The sequence below is a fragment of the Pseudophryne corroboree genome, chromosome 2 (genome assembly GCF_028390025.1).
Source record: "Pseudophryne corroboree isolate aPseCor3 chromosome 2, aPseCor3.hap2, whole genome shotgun sequence".
NCBI classification, from domain to species: domain Eukaryota; kingdom Metazoa; phylum Chordata; class Amphibia; order Anura; family Myobatrachidae; genus Pseudophryne; species Pseudophryne corroboree.
Genome location: NC_086445.1, coordinates 394,688,134 through 394,707,586, shown reverse-complemented (window position 1 = coordinate 394,707,586; position 19,453 = coordinate 394,688,134). Strand labels below are relative to the sequence as shown.

Sequence of the window (19,453 nt, the reverse complement as noted above, 5' to 3'; positions counted from 1 at the left end):
CACCTAACCGTGGTTTTTTTTTCATTCTTTATACCGTCATAGTGTCATCCTAATTGTTACGAGTATACTACTATCTCTTTATCAACCAGTGTACAGTGCGGTAGTTCACGGCTGTGGCTACCTCTGTGTCGGCACACGGCAGGCAGTCCGTCCGACCAGAATTGTATTATTTATTATTATATACCTACCACCTAACCGTGGTTTTTTTTTCATTCTTTATACCGTCATAGTGTCATCCTAATTGTTACGAGTATACTACTATCTCTTTATCAACCAGTGTACAGTGCGGTAGTTCACGGCTGTGGCTACCTCTGTGTCGGCACACGGCAGGCAGTCCGTCCGACCAGAATTGTATTATTTATTATTATATACCTACCACCTAACCGTGGTTTTTTTTTCATTCTTTATACCGTCATAGTGTCATCCTAATTGTTACGAGTATACTACTATCTCTTTATCAACCAGTGTACAGTGCGGTAGTTCACGGCTGTGGCTACCTCTGTGTCGGCACACGGCAGGCAGTCCGTCCGACCAGAATTGTATTATTTATTATTATATACCTACCACCTAACCGTGGTTTTTTTTTCATTCTTTATACCGTCATAGTGTCATCCTAATTGTTACGAGTATACTACTATCTCTTTATCAACCAGTGTACAGTGCGGTAGTTCACGGCTGTGGCTACCTCTGTGTCGGCAGTCGGCAGGCAGTCCGTCCATCCATAATTGTATTATTATTATAATATATACCACCTAACCGTGGTTTTTTTTTCATTCTTTATACCGTCGTCATAGTGTCATACTAGTTGTTACGAGTATACTACTATCTCTTTATCAACCAGTGTACAGTGCGGTAGTTCACGGCTGTGGCTACCTCTGTGTCGGCAGTCGGCAGGCAGTCCGTCCATCCATAATTGTATTATTATTATAATATATACCACCTAACCGTGGTTTTTTTTGCATTCTTTATACCGTCGTCATAGTGTCATACTAGTTGTTACGAGTATACTACTATCTCTTTATCAACCAGTGTACAGTGCGGTAGTTCACGGCTGTGGCTACCTCTGTGTCGGCAGTCGGCAGGCAGTCCGTCCATCCATAATTGTATTATTATTATAATATATACCACCTAACCGTGGTTTTTTTTTCATTCTTTATACCGTCGTCATAGTGTCATACTAGTTGTTACGAGTATACTACTATCTCTTTATCAACCAGTGTACAGTGCGGTAGTTCACGGCTGTGGCTACCTCTGTGTCGGCAGTCGGCAGGCAGTCCGTCCATCCATAATTGTATTATTATTATAATATATACCACCTAACCGTGGTTTTTTTATACCACCTAACCGTGGCAGTCCGTCCATAATTGTATACTAGTATCCAATCCATCCATCTCCATTGTTTACCTGAGGTGCCTTTTAGTTCTGCCTATAAAATATGGAGAACAAAAAAGTTGAGGTTCCAAAATTAGGGAAAGATCAAGATCCACTTCCACCTCGTGCTGAAGCTGCTGCCACTAGTCATGGCCGAGACGATGAAATGCCAGCAACGTCGTCTGCCAAGGCCGATGCCCAATGTCATAGTACAGAGCATGTCAAATCCAAAACACCAAATATCAGAAAAAAAAGGACTCCAAAACCTAAAATAAAATTGTCGGAGGAGAAGCGTAAACTTGCCAATATGCCATTTACCACACGGAGTGGCAAGGAACGGCTGAGGCCCTGGCCTATGTTCATGGCTAGTGGTTCAGCTTCACATGAGGATGGAAGCACTCAGCCTCTCGCTAGAAAACTGAAAAGACTCAAGCTGGCAAAAGCACCGCAAAGAACTGTGCGTTCTTTGAAATCCCAAATCCACAAGGAGAGTCCAATTGTGTCGTTTGCGATGCCTGACCTTCCCAACACTGGACGTGAAGAGCATGCGCCTTCCACTATTTGCATGCCCCCTGCAAGTGCTGGAAGGAGCACCCGCAGTCCAGTTCCTGATAGTCAGATTGAAGATGTCAGTGTTGAAGTACACCAGGATGAGGAGGATATGGGTGTTGCTGGCGCTGGGGAGGAAATTGACCAGGAGGATTCTGATGGTGAGGTGGTTTGTTTAAGTCAGGCACCCGGGGAGACACCTGTTGTCCGTGGGAGGAATATGGCCGTTGACATGCCAGGTGAAAATACCAAAAAAATCAGCTCTTCGGTGTGGAGGTATTTCACCAGAAATGCGGACAACAGGTGTCAAGCCGTGTGTTCCCTTTGTCAAGCTGTAATAAGTAGGGGTAAGGACGTTAACCACCTCGGAACATCCTCCCTTATACGTCACCTGCAGCGCATTCATAATAAGTCAGTGACAAGTTCAAAAACTTTGGGTGACAGCGGAAGCAGTCCACTGACCAGTAAATCCCTTCCTCTTGTAACCAAGCTCACGCAAACCACCCCACCAACTCCCTCAGTGTCAATTTCCTCCTTCCCCAGGAATGCCAATAGTCCTGCAGGCCATGTCACTGGCAAGTCTGACGAGTCCTCTCCTGCCTGGGATTCCTCCGATGCATCCTTGCGTGTAACGCCTACTGCTGCTGGCGCTGCTGTTGTTGCCGCTGGGAGTCGATGGTCATCCCAGAGGGGAAGTCGTAAGCCCACTTGTACTACTTCCAGTAAGCAATTGACTGTTCAACAGTCCTTTGCGAGGAAGATGAAATATCACAGCAGTCATCCTACTGCAAAGCGGATAACTGAGTCCTTGACAACTATGTTGGTGTTAGACGTGCGTCCGGTATCCGCCGTTAGTTCACAGGGAACTAGACAATTTATTGAGGCAGTGTGCCCCCGTTACCAAATACCATCTAGGTTCCACTTCTCTAGGCAGGCGATACCGAGAATGTACACGGACGTCAGAAAAAGACTCACCAGTCTCCTAAAAAATGCAGTTGTACCCAATGTCCACTTAACCACGGACATGTGGACAAGTGGAGCAGGGCAGGGTCAGGACTATATGACTGTGACAGCCCACTGGGTAGATGTATGGACTCCCGCCGCAAGAACAGCAGCGGCGGCACCAGTAGCAGCATCTCGCAAACGCCAACTCTTTCCTAGGCAGGCTACGCTTTGTATCACCGCTTTCCAGAATACGCACACAGCTGAAAACCTCTTACGGCAACTGAGGAAGATCATCGCGGAATGGCTTACCCCAATTGGACTCTCCTGTGGATTTGTGGCATCGGACAACGCCAGCAATATTGTGTGTGCATTAAATATGGGCAAATTCCAGCACGTCCCATGTTTTGCACATACCTTGAATTTGGTGGTGCAGAATTTTTTAAAAAACGACAGGGGCGTGCAAGAGATGCTGTCGGTGGCCAGAAAAATTGCGGGACACTTTCGGCGTACAGGCACCACGTACAGAAGACTGGAGCACCACCAAAAACTACTGAACCTGCCCTGCCATCATCTGAAGCAAGAAGTGGTAACGAGGTGGAATTCAACCCTCTATATGCTTCAGAGGTTGGAGGAGCAGCAAAAGGCCATTCAAGCCTATACAATTGAGCACGATATAGGAGATGGAATGCACCTGTCTCAAGTGCAGTGGAGAATGATTTCAACGTTGTGCAAGGTTCTGATGCCCTTTGAACTTGCCACACGTGAAGTCAGTTCAGACACTGCCAGCCTGAGTCAGGTCATTCCCCTCATCAGGCTTTTGCAGAAGAAGCTGGAGGCATTGAAGAAGGAGCTAACACGGAGCGATTCCGCTAGGCATGTGGGACTTGTGGATGCAGCCCTTAATTCGCTTAACAAGGATTCACGGGTGGTCAATCTGTTGAAATCAGAGCACTACATTTTGGCCACCGTGCTCGATCCTAGATTTAAAGCCTACCTTGGATCTCTCTTTCCGGCAGACACAGGTCTGCTGGGGTTGAAAGACCTGCTGGTGACAAAATTGTCAAGTCAAGCGGAACGCGACCTGTCAACATCTCCTCCTTCACATTCTCCCGCAACTGGGGGTGCGAGGAAAAGGCTCAGAATTCCGAGCCCACCCGCTGGCGGTGATGCAGGGCAGTCTGGAGCGACTGCTGATGCTGACATCTGGTCCGGACTGAAGGACCTGACAACGATTACGGACATGTCGTCTACTGTCACTGCATATGATTCTCTCAACATTGATAGAATGGTGGAGGATTATATGAGTGACCGCATCCAAGTAGGCACGTCACACAGTCCGTACTTATACTGGCAGGAAAAAGAGGCAATTTGGAGGCCCTTGCACAAACTGGCTTTATTCTACCTAAGTTGCCCTCCCACAAGTGTGTACTCCGAAAGAGTGTTTAGTGCCGCCGCTCACCTTGTCAGCAATCGGCGTACGAGGTTACATCCAGAAAATGTGGAGAAGATGATGTTCATTAAAATGAATTATAATCAATTCCTCCGCGGAGACATTGACCAGCAGCAATTGCCTCCACAAAGTACACAGGGAGCTGAGATGGTGGATTCCAGTGGGGACGAATTGATAATCTGTGAGGAGGGGGATGTACACGGTGATATATCGGAGGGTGAAGATGAGGTGGACATCTTGCCTCTGTAGAGCCAGTTTGTGCAAGGAGAGATTAATTGCTTCTTTTTTGGGGGGGGTCCAAACCAACCCGTCATATCAGTCACAGTCGTGTGGCAGACCCTGTCACTGAAATGATGGGTTGGTTAAAGTGTGCATGTCCTGTTTTGTTTATACAACATAAGGGTGGGTGGGAGGGCCCAAGGATAATTCCATCTTGCACCTCTTTTTTCTTTTCTTTTTCTTTGCATCATGTGCTGATTGGGGAGGGTTTTTTGGAAGGGACATCCTGCGTGACACTGCAGTGCCACTCCTAGATGGGCCCGGTGTTTGTGTCGGCCACTAGGGTCGCTAATCTTACTCACACAGCTACCTCATTGCGCCTCTTTTTTTCTTTGCGTCATGTGCTGTTTGGGGAGGGTTTTTTGGAAGGGACATCCTGCGTGACACTGCAGTGCCACTCCTAGATGTGCCCGGTGTTTGTGTCGGCCACTAGGGTCGCTAATCTTACTCACACAGTCAGCTACCTCATTGCGCCTCTTTTTTTCTTTGCGTCATGTGCTGTTTGGGGAGGGTTTTTTGGAAGGGCCATCCTGCGTGACACTGCAGTGCCACTCCTAGATGGACCCGGTATTTGTGTCGGCCACTAGGGTCGCTTATCTTACTCACACAGCGACCTCGGTGCAAATTTTAGGACTAAAAATAATATTGTGAGGTGTGATGTGTTCAGAATAGGCTGAAAATGAGTGTAAATTATGTTTTTTGAGGTTAATAATACTTTGGGATCAAAATTACCCCCAAATTCTATGATTTAAGCTGTTTTTTAGGGTTTTTTAAAAAAAACACCCGAATCCAAAACACACCCGAATCCGACAAAAAAAATTCGGTGAGGTTTTGCCAAAACACGGCCGCGGAACCGAACCCAAAACCAAAACACAAAACCCGAAAAATTTCCGGCGCTCATCTCTAAATTAAAGACAAATGAACAAAACAAAAACAAAAAACATTTAATCCTCCATTTTTCAGGTTATCAGTACAGAAATATGTTAATTCACAAGGTGTGCTCATCTGCGTTCTAAAAAGAATAGATTAAGAACTAGGACAGCAGTTTTTGTGAGGACAGCAGCAAAAACAGAGTTGCATTGTCTAGTAAATATCATACATTGAATGTAAAATGTACCTTTCATACGACTTAATTGCTTGCTCAAGCTTCTCTTTGTAGTCTGTAAGATTCACAGCTTTGGGATTAATTAATGTGATAAATTTCCTGTTTCCACTTACATGAGCCAAGGGGAACACCTGAAACAATTATCATGGACAATTATAACATATATTCATTCACACTGTATACAAAGATGTACTTGCAAAATGGAGGATACCAACAATGCCTTCCTTTTTATCATCTTAAAAACATTTTTATTTAGTATATAGCAAGGAGTTTTTTCTAAGGGGGCGGAGCTTCGTCCCGCGGCTCACAGGCGCCATCTTCTCCTTCAACACGCGGCTGAAGGAGACGCTGCCGGGACCTCCACATTCCTCTCACAAGTAACGGGGAGATATTCAGAAGGGGGGGGGGGGGCCGCAGTGTGGTGCTTCTTATCTCCTATATATTTGCCTTAGTCTGTGACACTGTGCCCGTAACGCTGGGCGGAGTCACAGTGGCTGCATGCAGGGCAGGAACAGTCCCCTCCCTCGGTCCGCCCATCCCCGCCCCGTCTCCGCCCAGTGCCCTGTCTCTCTCCTCCCCGTACACTCCCTGTACGTACCCTGGTGATCCTGCAGCCGGGGAGCGGGGACTGTAAGCCGGACTCGCCGTCACCGCACAGTCCGGAGGCCCCCCCTCCCACAGCATTCACCCCACCCGCGGCGCACGGCCCTCCTTTCACCCGCGGCACACACCGCATCCCACCTGCGCCGCACGGCCCTCCTCCCACCCGCGCCGCACACCGCATCCCACCCGCGCCGCACGGCCCTCCTCCCACCCGCGGCGCACACCCCTCACCCAACCACTGCACTCCCGTCCCCTCCCCCACCTGCTGCACCCCCCACCCCTCCCCCACCTGCGGCACCACCCCCATACCACTTCTCCACCCCCCCCCGCACTCCCCTCCAACACCAGCAGCACTCCCGTCCCCTCCTGTAGCACCCCCCGCCCCTCCCCCACCCGCAGAACCCCCCCTACCCCTCCCCCACCCGTGGCACCCACCACATCCATCCCCCACCCGTAGCACCCACAACCCAAAAAACCAACCCTCTCTCCCCCCCACCCGCAGCCCCCCCCCCTACACCCACGCACCCTCCACCCCACCCGCGCCGCGCCGTACGGCCCTCCTCCCACACGCGGCACCCCACCCGCGCCGCACGGCCCTCCTCCCACACGCGGCGCATGGCCCTCCTTCCACCCACAGCATCCAACACATCAGCCCCCCACCCGCGGCACACGGCCCGCGCCCACCCGCGGCACCCCGCCCACCCGCGGCACCCCGCACCCTCCCACCCGTGGTACCCACAGCATCCACCCCACCCGCGGCACACACCCCTCACCCAACCACTGCACTCCCGTCCCCTCCCCCACCTGCCGCACCACCCCCATACCCACTTCTTCCCCCCCCCCTGCCCCCCACCGCCCCTCACCCACAGCATCCACCACATCAGCGACACAACAGCGGCGCACGGCCCTCCTTCCACCCACAGCATCCAACACATCAGCCCCCCACCCGCGGAACACGGCTCGCGCCCCCGTCCCACCCGCACCACATGGCCCGCCGCACCCCGCACCCTCGGTAGCCACAGCATCCACCCCACCCGCGGCACACCCCTCTCCCCCAACCACTGCACTCCCGTCCCCACCCGATGCACCCCCCACCCCTCCCCCACCCGCGGCACCCACAGCATCCCCCACATCCGCGGCACACGCCCCTCCACCACCCGCACCCCCCCGCCCCTCCCTCACCCGCAGAACCCCCCCTTCCCCTCCCCCACCCGTGGCACCCACCACATCCATCCCCCACAACCCAAAAAACCCACCCTCTCTCTCCCCCACCCGCAGCACCCCCCCTACACCCATCTCCCCTCCCCTACACCCACGCACCCTCCACCCCACCCGCGGCACCCCCTTATCCACCCCACCCGCCGAACCCACAGCATCCACCACATCCGCCCCCCACCCGCGGTACTCCCCCCTCCTTCCCGCTGCACTCCCTCCCCAAACCGTAGCACCCCCCCTCCCCCACCACCTCCCCCCATACCCACCTCTCCTCCTCACTACACCCACACCCCACCAGCCCCTCCCCCACCCGCAGCATCCACGACATCCGTCCCCCACCCGTGGCACACACCCCTCCCCCACCCGTAGCACCCACACCCCTCCCCCACCCGCAGCACCCCTACACCCCCCCCCCCCATACCCACCTCTCCCCCCCATGCTCCACCCCACCCAGCCCTCTCCCACCCGCGACAACCACAGCATCCACCACATACGCCCCCCCTCCCACCCACAGCATCCACCACATCCACCACATCCACCCCCCACACACGTCCCTCCAACACCCACGTCCCTCCCACCCCCTCCCCCATCCGTATCACCCACACCCGCATCACACCCCTCCCCTGCCGCAGCGCATCCGGACCCCCGCAGCTGCCACTCCTCTAACCACAGCACCTCCGGCCCCCTCCCCAACCCACACCTTCCCTAGAGCCAGATTAAGGGGGGGTCCCGGGGATACGTATCCCCGGGCCCCCCTTTCCAAAAGGGCCCCCTGCCACACCACAGATCGGATCTCTCTTCCGATCCGATCTGTAGTGCTGTAGAGATGTGACCTGTGTTCCAGGGCACATCAGAGCTCCGGTGCAGGGACCAGGTGTTTCCCTGCACCAGACTGGAAGTGGCGACGGGCAGCGGCGCTTCAAACTTGGCGCCGTTTTGCCAGCCAATCTGAAGCGCTGGTGGAGGGAGTTCTTTTCCGGCGCCGTCCGCGAGTAAATCATGGCTCGCGGGGCGCCGGCCAATCAGATTGTCTCGCCGGGTCATTGGCCCTGGCCACGCCATCTGACGTCCGATGCCGGGCGGGAGCCGAAGAAGACGACCGCGCGGAAGAGCGCAGAAGACACTGAGCGAGAGCCGAAGAGGGAGGCCGCGCTGAAGAGCGGTGAACAGCCGGATGGAGGGAAAAGAGCTCCGGTGCCCGCTGAAAAGGCCGGAAGACGCCGTGCTCCTGATGGAAGATACCCGGACCAGGTGAGGCCTCAGTGAGGTGGTTTCTCACTCACCCCCCCTTTCCTCCCTAGACCGTCAGGGATCGGGCACTAGGCCCGTAGGTACAGTCAGGCCCTCCCGGCCTGTGGGTATGTAGTCGGGCCCTCTCGGCCCGTGGCCATTTATAGTCGAACCCTCCCGGCCCGATGGCGCATGGTGGGCATTAGGCCCCGTTAATAGGTGCACCCCCCACCCCTCTCTTCAACAGGGACCCCACTGTCTAAAGCACCCCGGGCCCCCCATGGTCTTAATCCGCCTCTGCCTTCCCCCATTCGCGGACCTACCACACCCTCCCCTTCCCCACCCGCAGCACCTCTTGACCACCTATCTACTGGCCTGTGTATGTTCAAAGGCGTGCAGGGGTTAACGGGGCGTAGCCCCAACCGACGGTGTGAAGAGCGCCCGTAGGGCGCGATGAATCACCTAGTCATTATAAATTAAGCAGCACTGGGTACATATATCTTTTGTCGGGATATATGGGCGCTGGGGTGTGAGCTGGCATACTCCCTCTGTGTCCTCTATCTGGGCTTCATTGTGGGCCTGTCACCTAGCTGGGACGTTCTGTGTGTATCTGTGTGTCGGTACTACGTGTCGGCACTACGTGTCGGCATGTCTGAGGCTGAATGTTATTCACCAGAGGTGGTTATTGGGGGAGCGGATGCGGGGCTAGACGCAGCCGACACCTGATTTACTCGCATTGCTCAGTACAATAAATTCGAATGTAGCTTCTTTATCAAAGAGGTTGGATAAGTCTGAGTCACAGACACAGGTGTGGAAAAAGTCCATGGAAGAGGCTTTGTCTCAGGTACAGACCCCATCTGGGTCGCAAAAGCGGCCATTTACTCAAGTGGTAGATACGGATACCGACACGGACTCTGATTCCGAGGTCGATTTCACTGAGGCTGCTTTACATCCACGATTAGTTAAGAGTATTCAGTACATGATTGTGGCTATAAAAGATGTTTTACACATTTCTGATGAACCTGCGGTACAGGAAACAAGGATTTACTTGTTTAAGGGAAAAAAAACCTGAGGTGAAGTTTCCCCCCTCTCATGAAAAGAATACTCTTTGTGAAAAGGCTTGGGAGTCGCCGGATAAGAGGTGGCAGATTCCCAATAGGATTTACATGGCATATCCGTTCCCCTCTGATGACAGGGAAAAATGGGAGGCGTCTCCAAATGTTGACAAAGCTCTATCTCGCTTGTCTAAGAAAGTGGCGCTTCCGTCTCCTGACACGGCAGCTCTCAAAGATCCGGCGGATCGCAAGCTGGAGACGTCTCTGAAGTCCATTTTCGCTAATTCGGGTGCATTGCTCAGACCTGCTGTGGCGTCGGTATGGGTGAGTAGTGCTATTGCTAAATGGGCTGAGAATTTAGCTAATGATATGGATACCCTTGATAAAGATAATGTTCTTTTGACCCTTGGTTATATCAAGGACGCTGCAGATTACCTGAAGGCTGCAGCGAGGGATGTCTGTCTCTTGGGATCAAGAGCCAATGCCATGTCGATATCAGCCAGGAGGGCGTTGTGGATCCATCAATGGAATGCTGATGCCGACTCCAAGAGGGCTATGGAAGCGTTACCCTTCAAAGGTACTGTCTTGTTTGGGGACGGCTTGGCTGACCTGGTCTCGACCGCGACTGCGGGTAAGTCCTCTTTTCTTCCTTATGTTCCCACACAACAGAAAAAGGCACCACATCAGCAGATGCAATCCTTTCGTCACAATAAATACAGGCGTGGAAAAGGTTCGTCCTTCCTCGCTTCAAAAGGTAGTGGAAGGGGAAGGAAACCACCTGCAGTGTCAGGCGCCCAGGACCAAAAGTCCTCCCCTGCTTCTACCAAGTCCACCGCATGATGCTGGGGCTTCCCTGGGGGAGTCCGGACCGGTGGGGGCAGTCTACAAATATTCAGTCAGGTCTGGATTCAATCAGACCTGGATCCTTGGGTCCTAGAGATTGTGTCTCAGGGATACAAGCTGGAGTTTCGGGAGATACCCCCTCACCGGTTCTTCATTTCGGCGTTACCAGTAGCTCTTCCGGACAGGGAGGTGGTGCTGGCGGCGATACAAAAATTGTGTCTACAGAGGGTCATTGTTCCCGTTCCCTTGTCCCAACGGGGGGAGGGGTTCTACTCGAGCCTCTTTGTTGTGCCAAAACCGGACGGTTTGGTCAGACCAATTCTAAATCTAAAATCCCTCAATCCATACTTGAAAGCTTTCAAGTTCAAGATGGAATCTCTTCGAGTGGTAATTGCCAGCCTGGAATGGGGGGGATTTTATGGCGTCAGTCGACATAAAGGATGCCTACTTACATGTCCCGATATGTCCTTCACATCAGGCCTTCCTCAGGTTTGCGATACAGGATTCTCATTACCAATTTCAGACGTTGCCGTTTGGTGAAAATCCTCGGAGCCGCGGAAAGCCCAAAGTCATGGCGGAAATGATGGTTTTCCTTCGTAAACAAGGGGTTACAATTATCCCGTACTTGGACGATCTCCTGATAAAGGCGAGGTCCAAGGAACGGTTGCTGAGAAGTGTAAATTTGTCACTGTCGGTTCTGCGACAGCACGGTTGGGTACTCAATTTGCCAAAATCTCAATTGATTCCGACCACTCGGCTGCCTTTTCTGGGCATGATTCTGGACACGGATTTACAGAAAGTATTTCTTCCAGAAGAAAAAACTCTGGTACTGCAGACGATGATCAGGGAACTTCTGAGGCCGACGAGTGTGTCGATCCATCACTGTACTCGGGTTCTGGGGAAAATGGTTGCGGCATATGAAGCCATTCCATTTGGCAGGTTTCATGCCCGGGTGTTTCAGTGGGACTTGCTGAGCAAATGGTCCGGGTCTCACCTGCACATGCACCGGAAGATAAGTCTATCTCCCAGAGCCAGAATTTCTCTCCTGTGGTGGCTACAAAGTCCTCACCTCCTAGGGGGACGCCGGTTCGATATCCAGGATTGGGTACTTCTGACAACAGATGCAAGTCTCCGGGGCTGGGGCGCAGTCACCCAAGGAAGGAACTTCCAGGGGAAATGGTCGCTCCAGGAAGCTTGTCTCCACATAAATGTTCTCGAGTTAAGAGCCATCTACAATGGCCTGCTGCAAGCAAGAAGCCTTCTTCAGGGTCGACCGGTCCTGGTACAGTCAGACAACATCACAGCGGTGGCACATATAAACCGTCAAGGCGGAACAAGGAGCAGAGCGGCAATGGCGGAGGCCACAAGAATCCTTCGCTGGGCGGAACAACACGTGAGCGCCCTGTCAGCAGTCTTCCTACCGGGAGTGGACAACTGAGAAGCAGATTTCCTCAGCAGACACGATCTCCATCCGGGAGAGTGGGCTCTTCACCAAGAGGTATTTGCAGAGGTGACAAAACGTTGGAGAATTCCGTTGATCGACATGATGGAGTCTTGTCTCAACAAGAAGCTCCCGAGGTATTGTTCCAGGTCAAGGGACCCCCAAGCCAGTGCAGTGGACGCCCTGGTGTCTCCGTGGGTGTTCCAGTCGGTGTATGTGTTCCCTCCACTTCCTCTCATTCCAAAGGTACTGGGGATCATTCGACGAGCAAGGGTTCAGGCGATTCTCGTCGTTCCAGATTGGCCAAGAAGGGCCTGGTACCCGGATCTTCAGGAATTACTGGTGGAAGATCCTTGGCCGCTTCCTCTAAGAGAGGACCTGTTGTTGCAGGGTCCATGCGTGTTTCCAGACTTACCGCGGCTGCGTTTGACGGCATGGAGGTTGAGCGCCAGATCTTAGCTCGTAAGGGTATCCCCAGGGAGGTCATTCCAACTCTCATTAAGGCTAGGAAGGAGGTTACGGCGAAACATTCTCACCGTATTTGGAGAAAGTATGTTTCCTGGTGTGAGTCTAAAATGGCTCCTGCGGAAGATTTTCACTTGGGGCGCTTTCTCCACTTTTTACAGGCAGGAGTAGGCGCAGGCCTGAAATTAGGTTCCATCAAAGTGCAGATTTCGGCTTTGTCTATTTTCTTTCAAAAAGAATTAGCTGTCCTCCCAGAGGTTCAGACTTTTGTGAAAGGAGTAATGCATATCAATCCTCCGTTTGTGCCTCCTGTAGCTCCATGGGAGCTGGATGTGGTCTTACGGTTTCTCATGTCTTCCTGGTTTGAACCTTTGCGTAAGGTTGAATTGAAATTTCTCACTTGGAAGGTAGTTATGCTGTTGGCGCTGGCGTCTGCCAGGCGGGTGTCAGAGTTGGCGGCCTTATCTCATAAGAGCCCGTACTTGATTTTTCATTCGGATAGGGCGGAATTGAGGACTCGTCAACAATTTCTGCCGAAGGTGGTTTCTTCATTTCACATTAACCAACCTATTGTGGTCCCGGTGGCTACAGAGGCTGTGGCGATTCCAAAATCTCTGGATGTTGTAAGAGCGTTGAAGATCTACGTCACTAGGACAGCTGTTGCCAGAAAAACTGAGGCGCTTTTTGTCTTGTATGCTTCCAACAAAATTGGTCATCCTGCTTCAAAACAGACTATTGCACGCTGGATTTGTAGTACGATTCAGCAGGCTCATTCTTCGGCCGGACTACCGGTGCCGAAGTCAGTAAAAGCCCATTCTACCAGAAAAGTGGGCTCATCTTGGGCGGCTGCCCGAGGCGTCTCGGCGTTACAGCTTTGCCGAGCAGCTACTTGGTCGGGTTCAAACACTTTTGCTAAGTTCTATAAGTTTGATACCCTGGCTGATGAGGACCTTGCATTTGCTCAGTCGGTGCTGCAGAGTCGTCCGCACTCTCCCGCCCGTTCTGGAGCTTTGGTATAAACTCCATGGTCCTTTTGGAGTCCCCAGCATCCTCTAGGACGTAAGAGAAAATAGGATTTTGGTACTTACCGATAAATCCTTTTCTCCTAGTCCGTAGAGGATGCTGGGCGCCCATCCCAGTGCGGACTGTTACTTATAGTGTTTTCTTGCTAGTTAAATTAGTTTATACACGGGTTGTGTATTTCTTGTTTCAGCTTGTTGCTGTTGTTAATTCATACTGTTATCTGGTTTAATGTTACTCTGGTTGTACGGTATGTTTGTGGTGTGGGCTGGTATGTTGGTAGCCCTTAGTTTAAACAAAAATCTTTCCTCTAAATGTCCGTCTCTCCTGGGCACAGTTCCTATAACTGAGGTCTGGAGGAGGGGCATATAGGGAGCAGCCAGTTCACACCCAGATTAAGTCTTTTCAGTGTGCCCAAGCTCCTGCGGATCCCGTCTATACCCCATGGTCCTTTTGGAGTCCCCAGCATCCTCTACGGACTAGGAGAAAAGGATTTATCGGTAAGTACCAAAATCCTATTATTTGATGTCAGAAATTACCATGTCCTATCCCTGTTAAGGGATCCAGTCTGAAGATCGACACTGTCTAGGTAGACAATGTTTAGGTCGACCACTATAGGTCGACAGTCACTAGGTCGACAGGGTTGGAAGGTCGACAGGGTTTCTAGGTCGACATATGCTAGGTTGACAGGTCAAAAGGTCGACATGAGTTTTTTTTTAAAAATGTCTTTTGTTGAACTTTTTCATACTTAACGATCCACGTGGACTACGATTGGAACGAGGGGACACGGTGCACTAAATGGGGTTCCTGGTCACTCTACGAAGAAAACTACACCAAAATAACCCAAAAAAACTTGTCGACCTTTTGACCTGTCAACCTAGCACATGTCGACCTAGAAACCCTGTCGACCCTCAAACCCTGTTGACCTAGTGACTGTCGACCTATAGTGGTCGACCTAAACATTGTCGACCTAGGCACTGTCGATCTAATGATCCACACACCCCTGTTACATCCGTTACATTTAAACAATGTATTTATTTACAGCAGACAACAATTGTGAGGCTTGCTCATACTTCATATTTTTATTCACCAGTGGTAGCTACAATTGTGGAAAAATTTACGTCTTTATGTGCATTTTAAATTTGAAGTAATCCAGATGTTTATAACAAACATTTGTATCTGAGAGTTACATCCGTTACTTTGGAATTGCCCTTATTAGGGGAGTACCAAAATGACATACATCATTTTCTTTAAACATCACTGATGACGGATTAAAAAAAAACAAAAAAACGACAACTTGTATTTACTGTACAATCAATTCACAAGTTCCAGGAGAGGTGGTAATAAATATCTATCAATAACACATTGTGTAAGTTAAATTATGAGATGATGTTCTGCACATTATTAAATTACTACAAGTAAAGACAGAAAACATAAAAAACATAAAATAAAGAGTGCGTATGTCTTAAGCCATGACTTATTAGGCTATGCAAATTAATTTGGTTATATACCTGTGAGAGGAATATTATTGCTATATACAAATATCAACATGCACACCGTTTAATTCTCTATAGACCTTTTTTCCATTCAGTTCAGTCTCTATGACGTTGTTTAATTAGTTCAGTAAGTGGAGTCTGGAGGTACAAAGTATTTATATTACTGAGTGACCTGTACTAATTAACTAATACAAAGTGCAAATGAAAATAGGTATCTAACAACATACAATTATAAAGATGATTAATTCTGTAGTCCAGTATTTTTCAGGATCCGTCTTAGGCCCGATCCAACTGGCACCAAAAATTGTAATGGGAAAAAATTGACATGGTCCATATTGGCAGTGGTTTGTGGATGTCATCTACTCTACTTGCATCACAATTTTGTAATGCCCCCACCCCAACTACAAGTGCAAGCACTGGTTACCGCTGTATTTCAAATGCAATCACGTTTCACATACAGTGTCAGTGTTGTTCTGCTAATGCCAGCAGGCCACCTCTGTATATTACTATACACACACCTGTACACAAGAGTATACTGTATGCTGTGTAAACTAATATCTGACCCACCCACATATGGTACCTCCCAACCTTTCTAATGCAAAATAAGTGTTTCTCATTATTTTACCTGTACTACCTATTTTACTAGTGAGGATATCTGGAAACATACAAGCATGTTTTCAGAGGAATGGAGGACAGGTTTAAAAACACTGCTGTAGAGAACAGTTCATTTCAATGTATAAAGGATTCATTCATTACGTTAAAGCTTTTGCAAGCAGGCTCAGGTAACAATGAATGCACTTAATGCCCTCCTACCCCTTCTCTGATATTCTGGTCCCATCCACCAATCCGCTGTTTCTTGATACCATTATGCACAATGTTACAAATCCTGAACTATTAAAACTAAACTTTTGAAAGTCAAGGCTTGTAGATCACATTCAAATCACTTCTGTCACATTTCTTTTCCTCCATGCAGCACAGTGATCATCATACATATATTATACCATGACCCATTTCACCTGGGACACAAGGGACTGCTCCAGTTTTTCCCAATATATTTTCTTTTTTTATTATAATTAAATATATGCTGTTTAGGAGATGCACACAAATAAAGGCGTATAGCCTCCTTTTCTGAACCCAGCAAAGATACACTGGATTTACAAATTAGTGGAAGACTTATGTATTATGTGTGATTCTCCAGCAGCTGTTCTGCTGCAATTTATAAATGTATATACACCCCACCACAGAGCCGGCTATAGGCATAGGCAAACTAGGCAATTGCCTAGGGCATTTGATATGCCTAGGGGCATCAGCAGCTTCTGCTGATTAAAATGATATGCGGCATGCCTATATTCTGTGTGTAGCATTTCGTATGCAGATACAGCCACAGTCGCACACAGAATATAGGCATGCTGCATATCATTTTGCAGAAGCTGCTTGTGCATCCTAGCCACATAGCAATGCACATAAAATGCATTTTCATTAAAAAGAAGGTGCCTGACATTAGCATTGAGGCAAGATTTATGAGGACACATCTGTATCCAAGCAGAGGCAGAGGTCACAGTGTTCATGGTGCTGTGCGTCAAATGTGCGAACTGTTCCTATTTAAAATATAGGGGGTACAAATACCAAAATAAGGACTGCTATGGGTGAGCGGTGATGGTGCTGGGAAAGAGGTGCAAGGTCAGAGGCGGAACCAGTGGCGGTGCTAGGGGGCACCAGCGTAAATCTTGCCTAGAGCATCATATTGGTTAGGGCCGGCTCTGCCCCACCATGTGTAATGAAGAGCAGACAACCCTACAAAGTTCAGAAAAGCCATCACAGGAAACATAATGGGGGTCATTCAGAGTTGATCGTAGCTGTGCTAAGTTTAGCGCAGCTACGATCGTAAACTCAGACATGCGGGGTGATGCCCAGCACAGGGCTAGTCCGCCCCGCATGTCAGTGCCGGCCCACCCGCACAAATACAAAAGCATCGCACAGCGACGATGCCTTTGTATTTGAGGAGTAACTCCCGGCCAGCGCAGCTCCTGCGGCTGGCTGGGAGTTACTCGTCGCTCCTGCTGGCCGCAGCGGCTGCGTGACGCCCCCCAACGGTCCGGCCACGCCTGCATTGGCTGGACCGCTCCCCCTAAACGGTGGCTTAACGCCGCCGTTCAGCCCCCTCCCGCCCGGCGACCACCTCTGTCTCAGAGGCGATCGCTGGGCACCGATGACTGCCATGCGCCGGCGCACTGCGGCGCATGTGCAGTTCCGAACCGATTGCTGCACTGCGACAAACTGCAGCGAGCGATCGAGTCGGAATGACCCCCAATGTTCTGATAAAAGGCTTATTGGCTTTTCGCAGTTTAGTATATTGAGAACACACAGCTAAAAGTAATTGATTTCTCTGCTGTACCCCAGTTGATAAATTGGACAAAGTGTTAATAACCTCTTATTTCTCAGACAACAGCAGAAAAGATGAAAATCACAGAAAGATACTGTAAATAGACCCCTCAGGATCACACAGCTGTAATGGCAGTTTCTATTATTGCAAAGGTAGAACCAAAGCATTGTAGGTAATTACCATTTACATAGGCACACATATAGCTTTTGCAATAAGCATTAATATTATGTTTCTTTGTAAGGAGGAAGAGCAGAGTTCTGCAGCTGACATGAATCACAGCTAAATGAGACTTCTTTACTGCAGTATTATTATTATTATTATTATTATTATTATTAGTGACCTAACAGCAAACAGTTATTTAGCAGTTCTCATTATTCTACTTTTAGAGATATAAACAATGTATTAGTGATGAATATGTACATAAAAAGTTCTAACAGAAAATAAATGAGAAATATCGTGTACTAAATTAATTCTGTGTCCAGCAGACTGCTTCTTGTTAGTCAATGAGTATTTTAATGAGGGGTAGCATTAATTAATCTCCTGATACAGATCATGTAATGCACTCTTGTTATCCAGCTATTGAGAGCACTCACTGGCATGATGTTAATGAGGGGCTGCCATAGCAACTTAATGAGCTTAGTTGAAAATGAAATAAAGAGGCAGGGAATATTACAACTTCCTGTAGTCTTGGAAAGACAAATAATATGTTCATCCCACAGAAGCGTGTCTCACCCCACAGAAGCGAGTGTCTCACCCCACAGAAGCGAGTGTCTGACCAAAAACTAATTTTGGAATAAATAAATACTGGATTTGTCATAATGATATATATTAAAATATAATTCCCAAAGTTAATTTTTCTGCAGCTAGTACAATGATGGAACAATGATGTACAAAAATTTTGTACACAGTATCATTTAAAATACAATAAAGGAATACAATTATACAATTATAATAAGAATTTACTTACCGATAATTCTATTTCTCGGAGTCCGTAGTGGATGCTGGGGTTCCTGAAAGGACCATGGGGAATAGCGGCTCCGCAGGAGACAGGGCACAAAAAGTAAAGCTTTCCGATCAGGTGGTGTGCACTGGCTCCTCCCCCTATGACCCCCCTCCAAGCCTCAGTTAGGTACTGTGCCCGGACGAGCGTACACAATAAGGGAGGAATTTTGAATCCCGGGTAAGACTCATACCAGCCACACCAATCACACCGTACAACTTGTGATCTAAACCCAGTTAACAGTATGATAACAGAGGAGCCTCTGAAAGATGGCTCCCTACAACAATAACCCGAATTAGTTAACAATAACTATGTACAATTATTGCAGATAATCCGCACTTGGGATGGGCGCCCAGCATCCACTACGGACTCCGAGAAATAGAATTATCGGTAAGTAAATTCTTATTTTCTCTATCGTCCTAGTGGATGCTGGGGTTCCTGAAAGGACCATGGGGATTATACCAAAGCTCCCAAACGGGCGGGAGAGTGCGGATGACTCTGCAGCACCGAATGAGAGAACTCCAGGTCCTCCTTAGCCAGAGTATCAAATTTGTAAAATTTTACAAACGTGTTCTCCCCTGACCACGTAGCTGCTCGGCAAAGTTGTAATGCCGAGACCCCTCGGGCAGCCGCCCACGATGAGCCCACCTTCCTTGTGGAGTGGGCCTTTACAGATTTAGGCTGTGGCAGGCCTGCCACAGAATGTGCAAGTTGGATTGTGCTACAGATCCAACGAGCAATCGTCTGCTTAGACGCAGGAGCACCCATCTTGTTGGGTGCATACAATATAAACAACGAGTCAGATTTTCTGACTCCAGCTGTCCTTGCAATATATATTTTCAATGCTCTGACAACGTCCAGTAACTTGGAGTCCTCCAAGTCACTTGTAGCCGCAGGCACTACAATAGGCTGGTTCAGATGAAATGCTGACACCACCTTAGGGAGAAAATGCGGACGAGTCCGCAGTTCCGCCCTGTCCGAATGGAAAATCAGATATGGGCTT

At 49.5% G+C, this 19,453-nt stretch overlaps 1 protein-coding gene across 4 annotated transcripts in view; it reads right to left on the bottom strand.

Moving 5' to 3' along the window:
- VWA3B (von Willebrand factor A domain containing 3B) overlaps positions 1 to 19,453 on the bottom strand; it is a 340,688-nt gene that overhangs the window by 135,525 nt on the left and 185,710 nt on the right. For all 4 annotated transcript variants that reach the window (XM_063953326.1, XM_063953327.1, XM_063953324.1 and 1 more), the window contains exon 20: positions 5,712 to 5,830. In XM_063953326.1, coding sequence (XP_063809396.1) covers positions 5,712 to 5,830 — 119 coding nt within the window. The remainder of the gene's footprint in view (positions 1 to 5,711; positions 5,831 to 19,453) is intronic.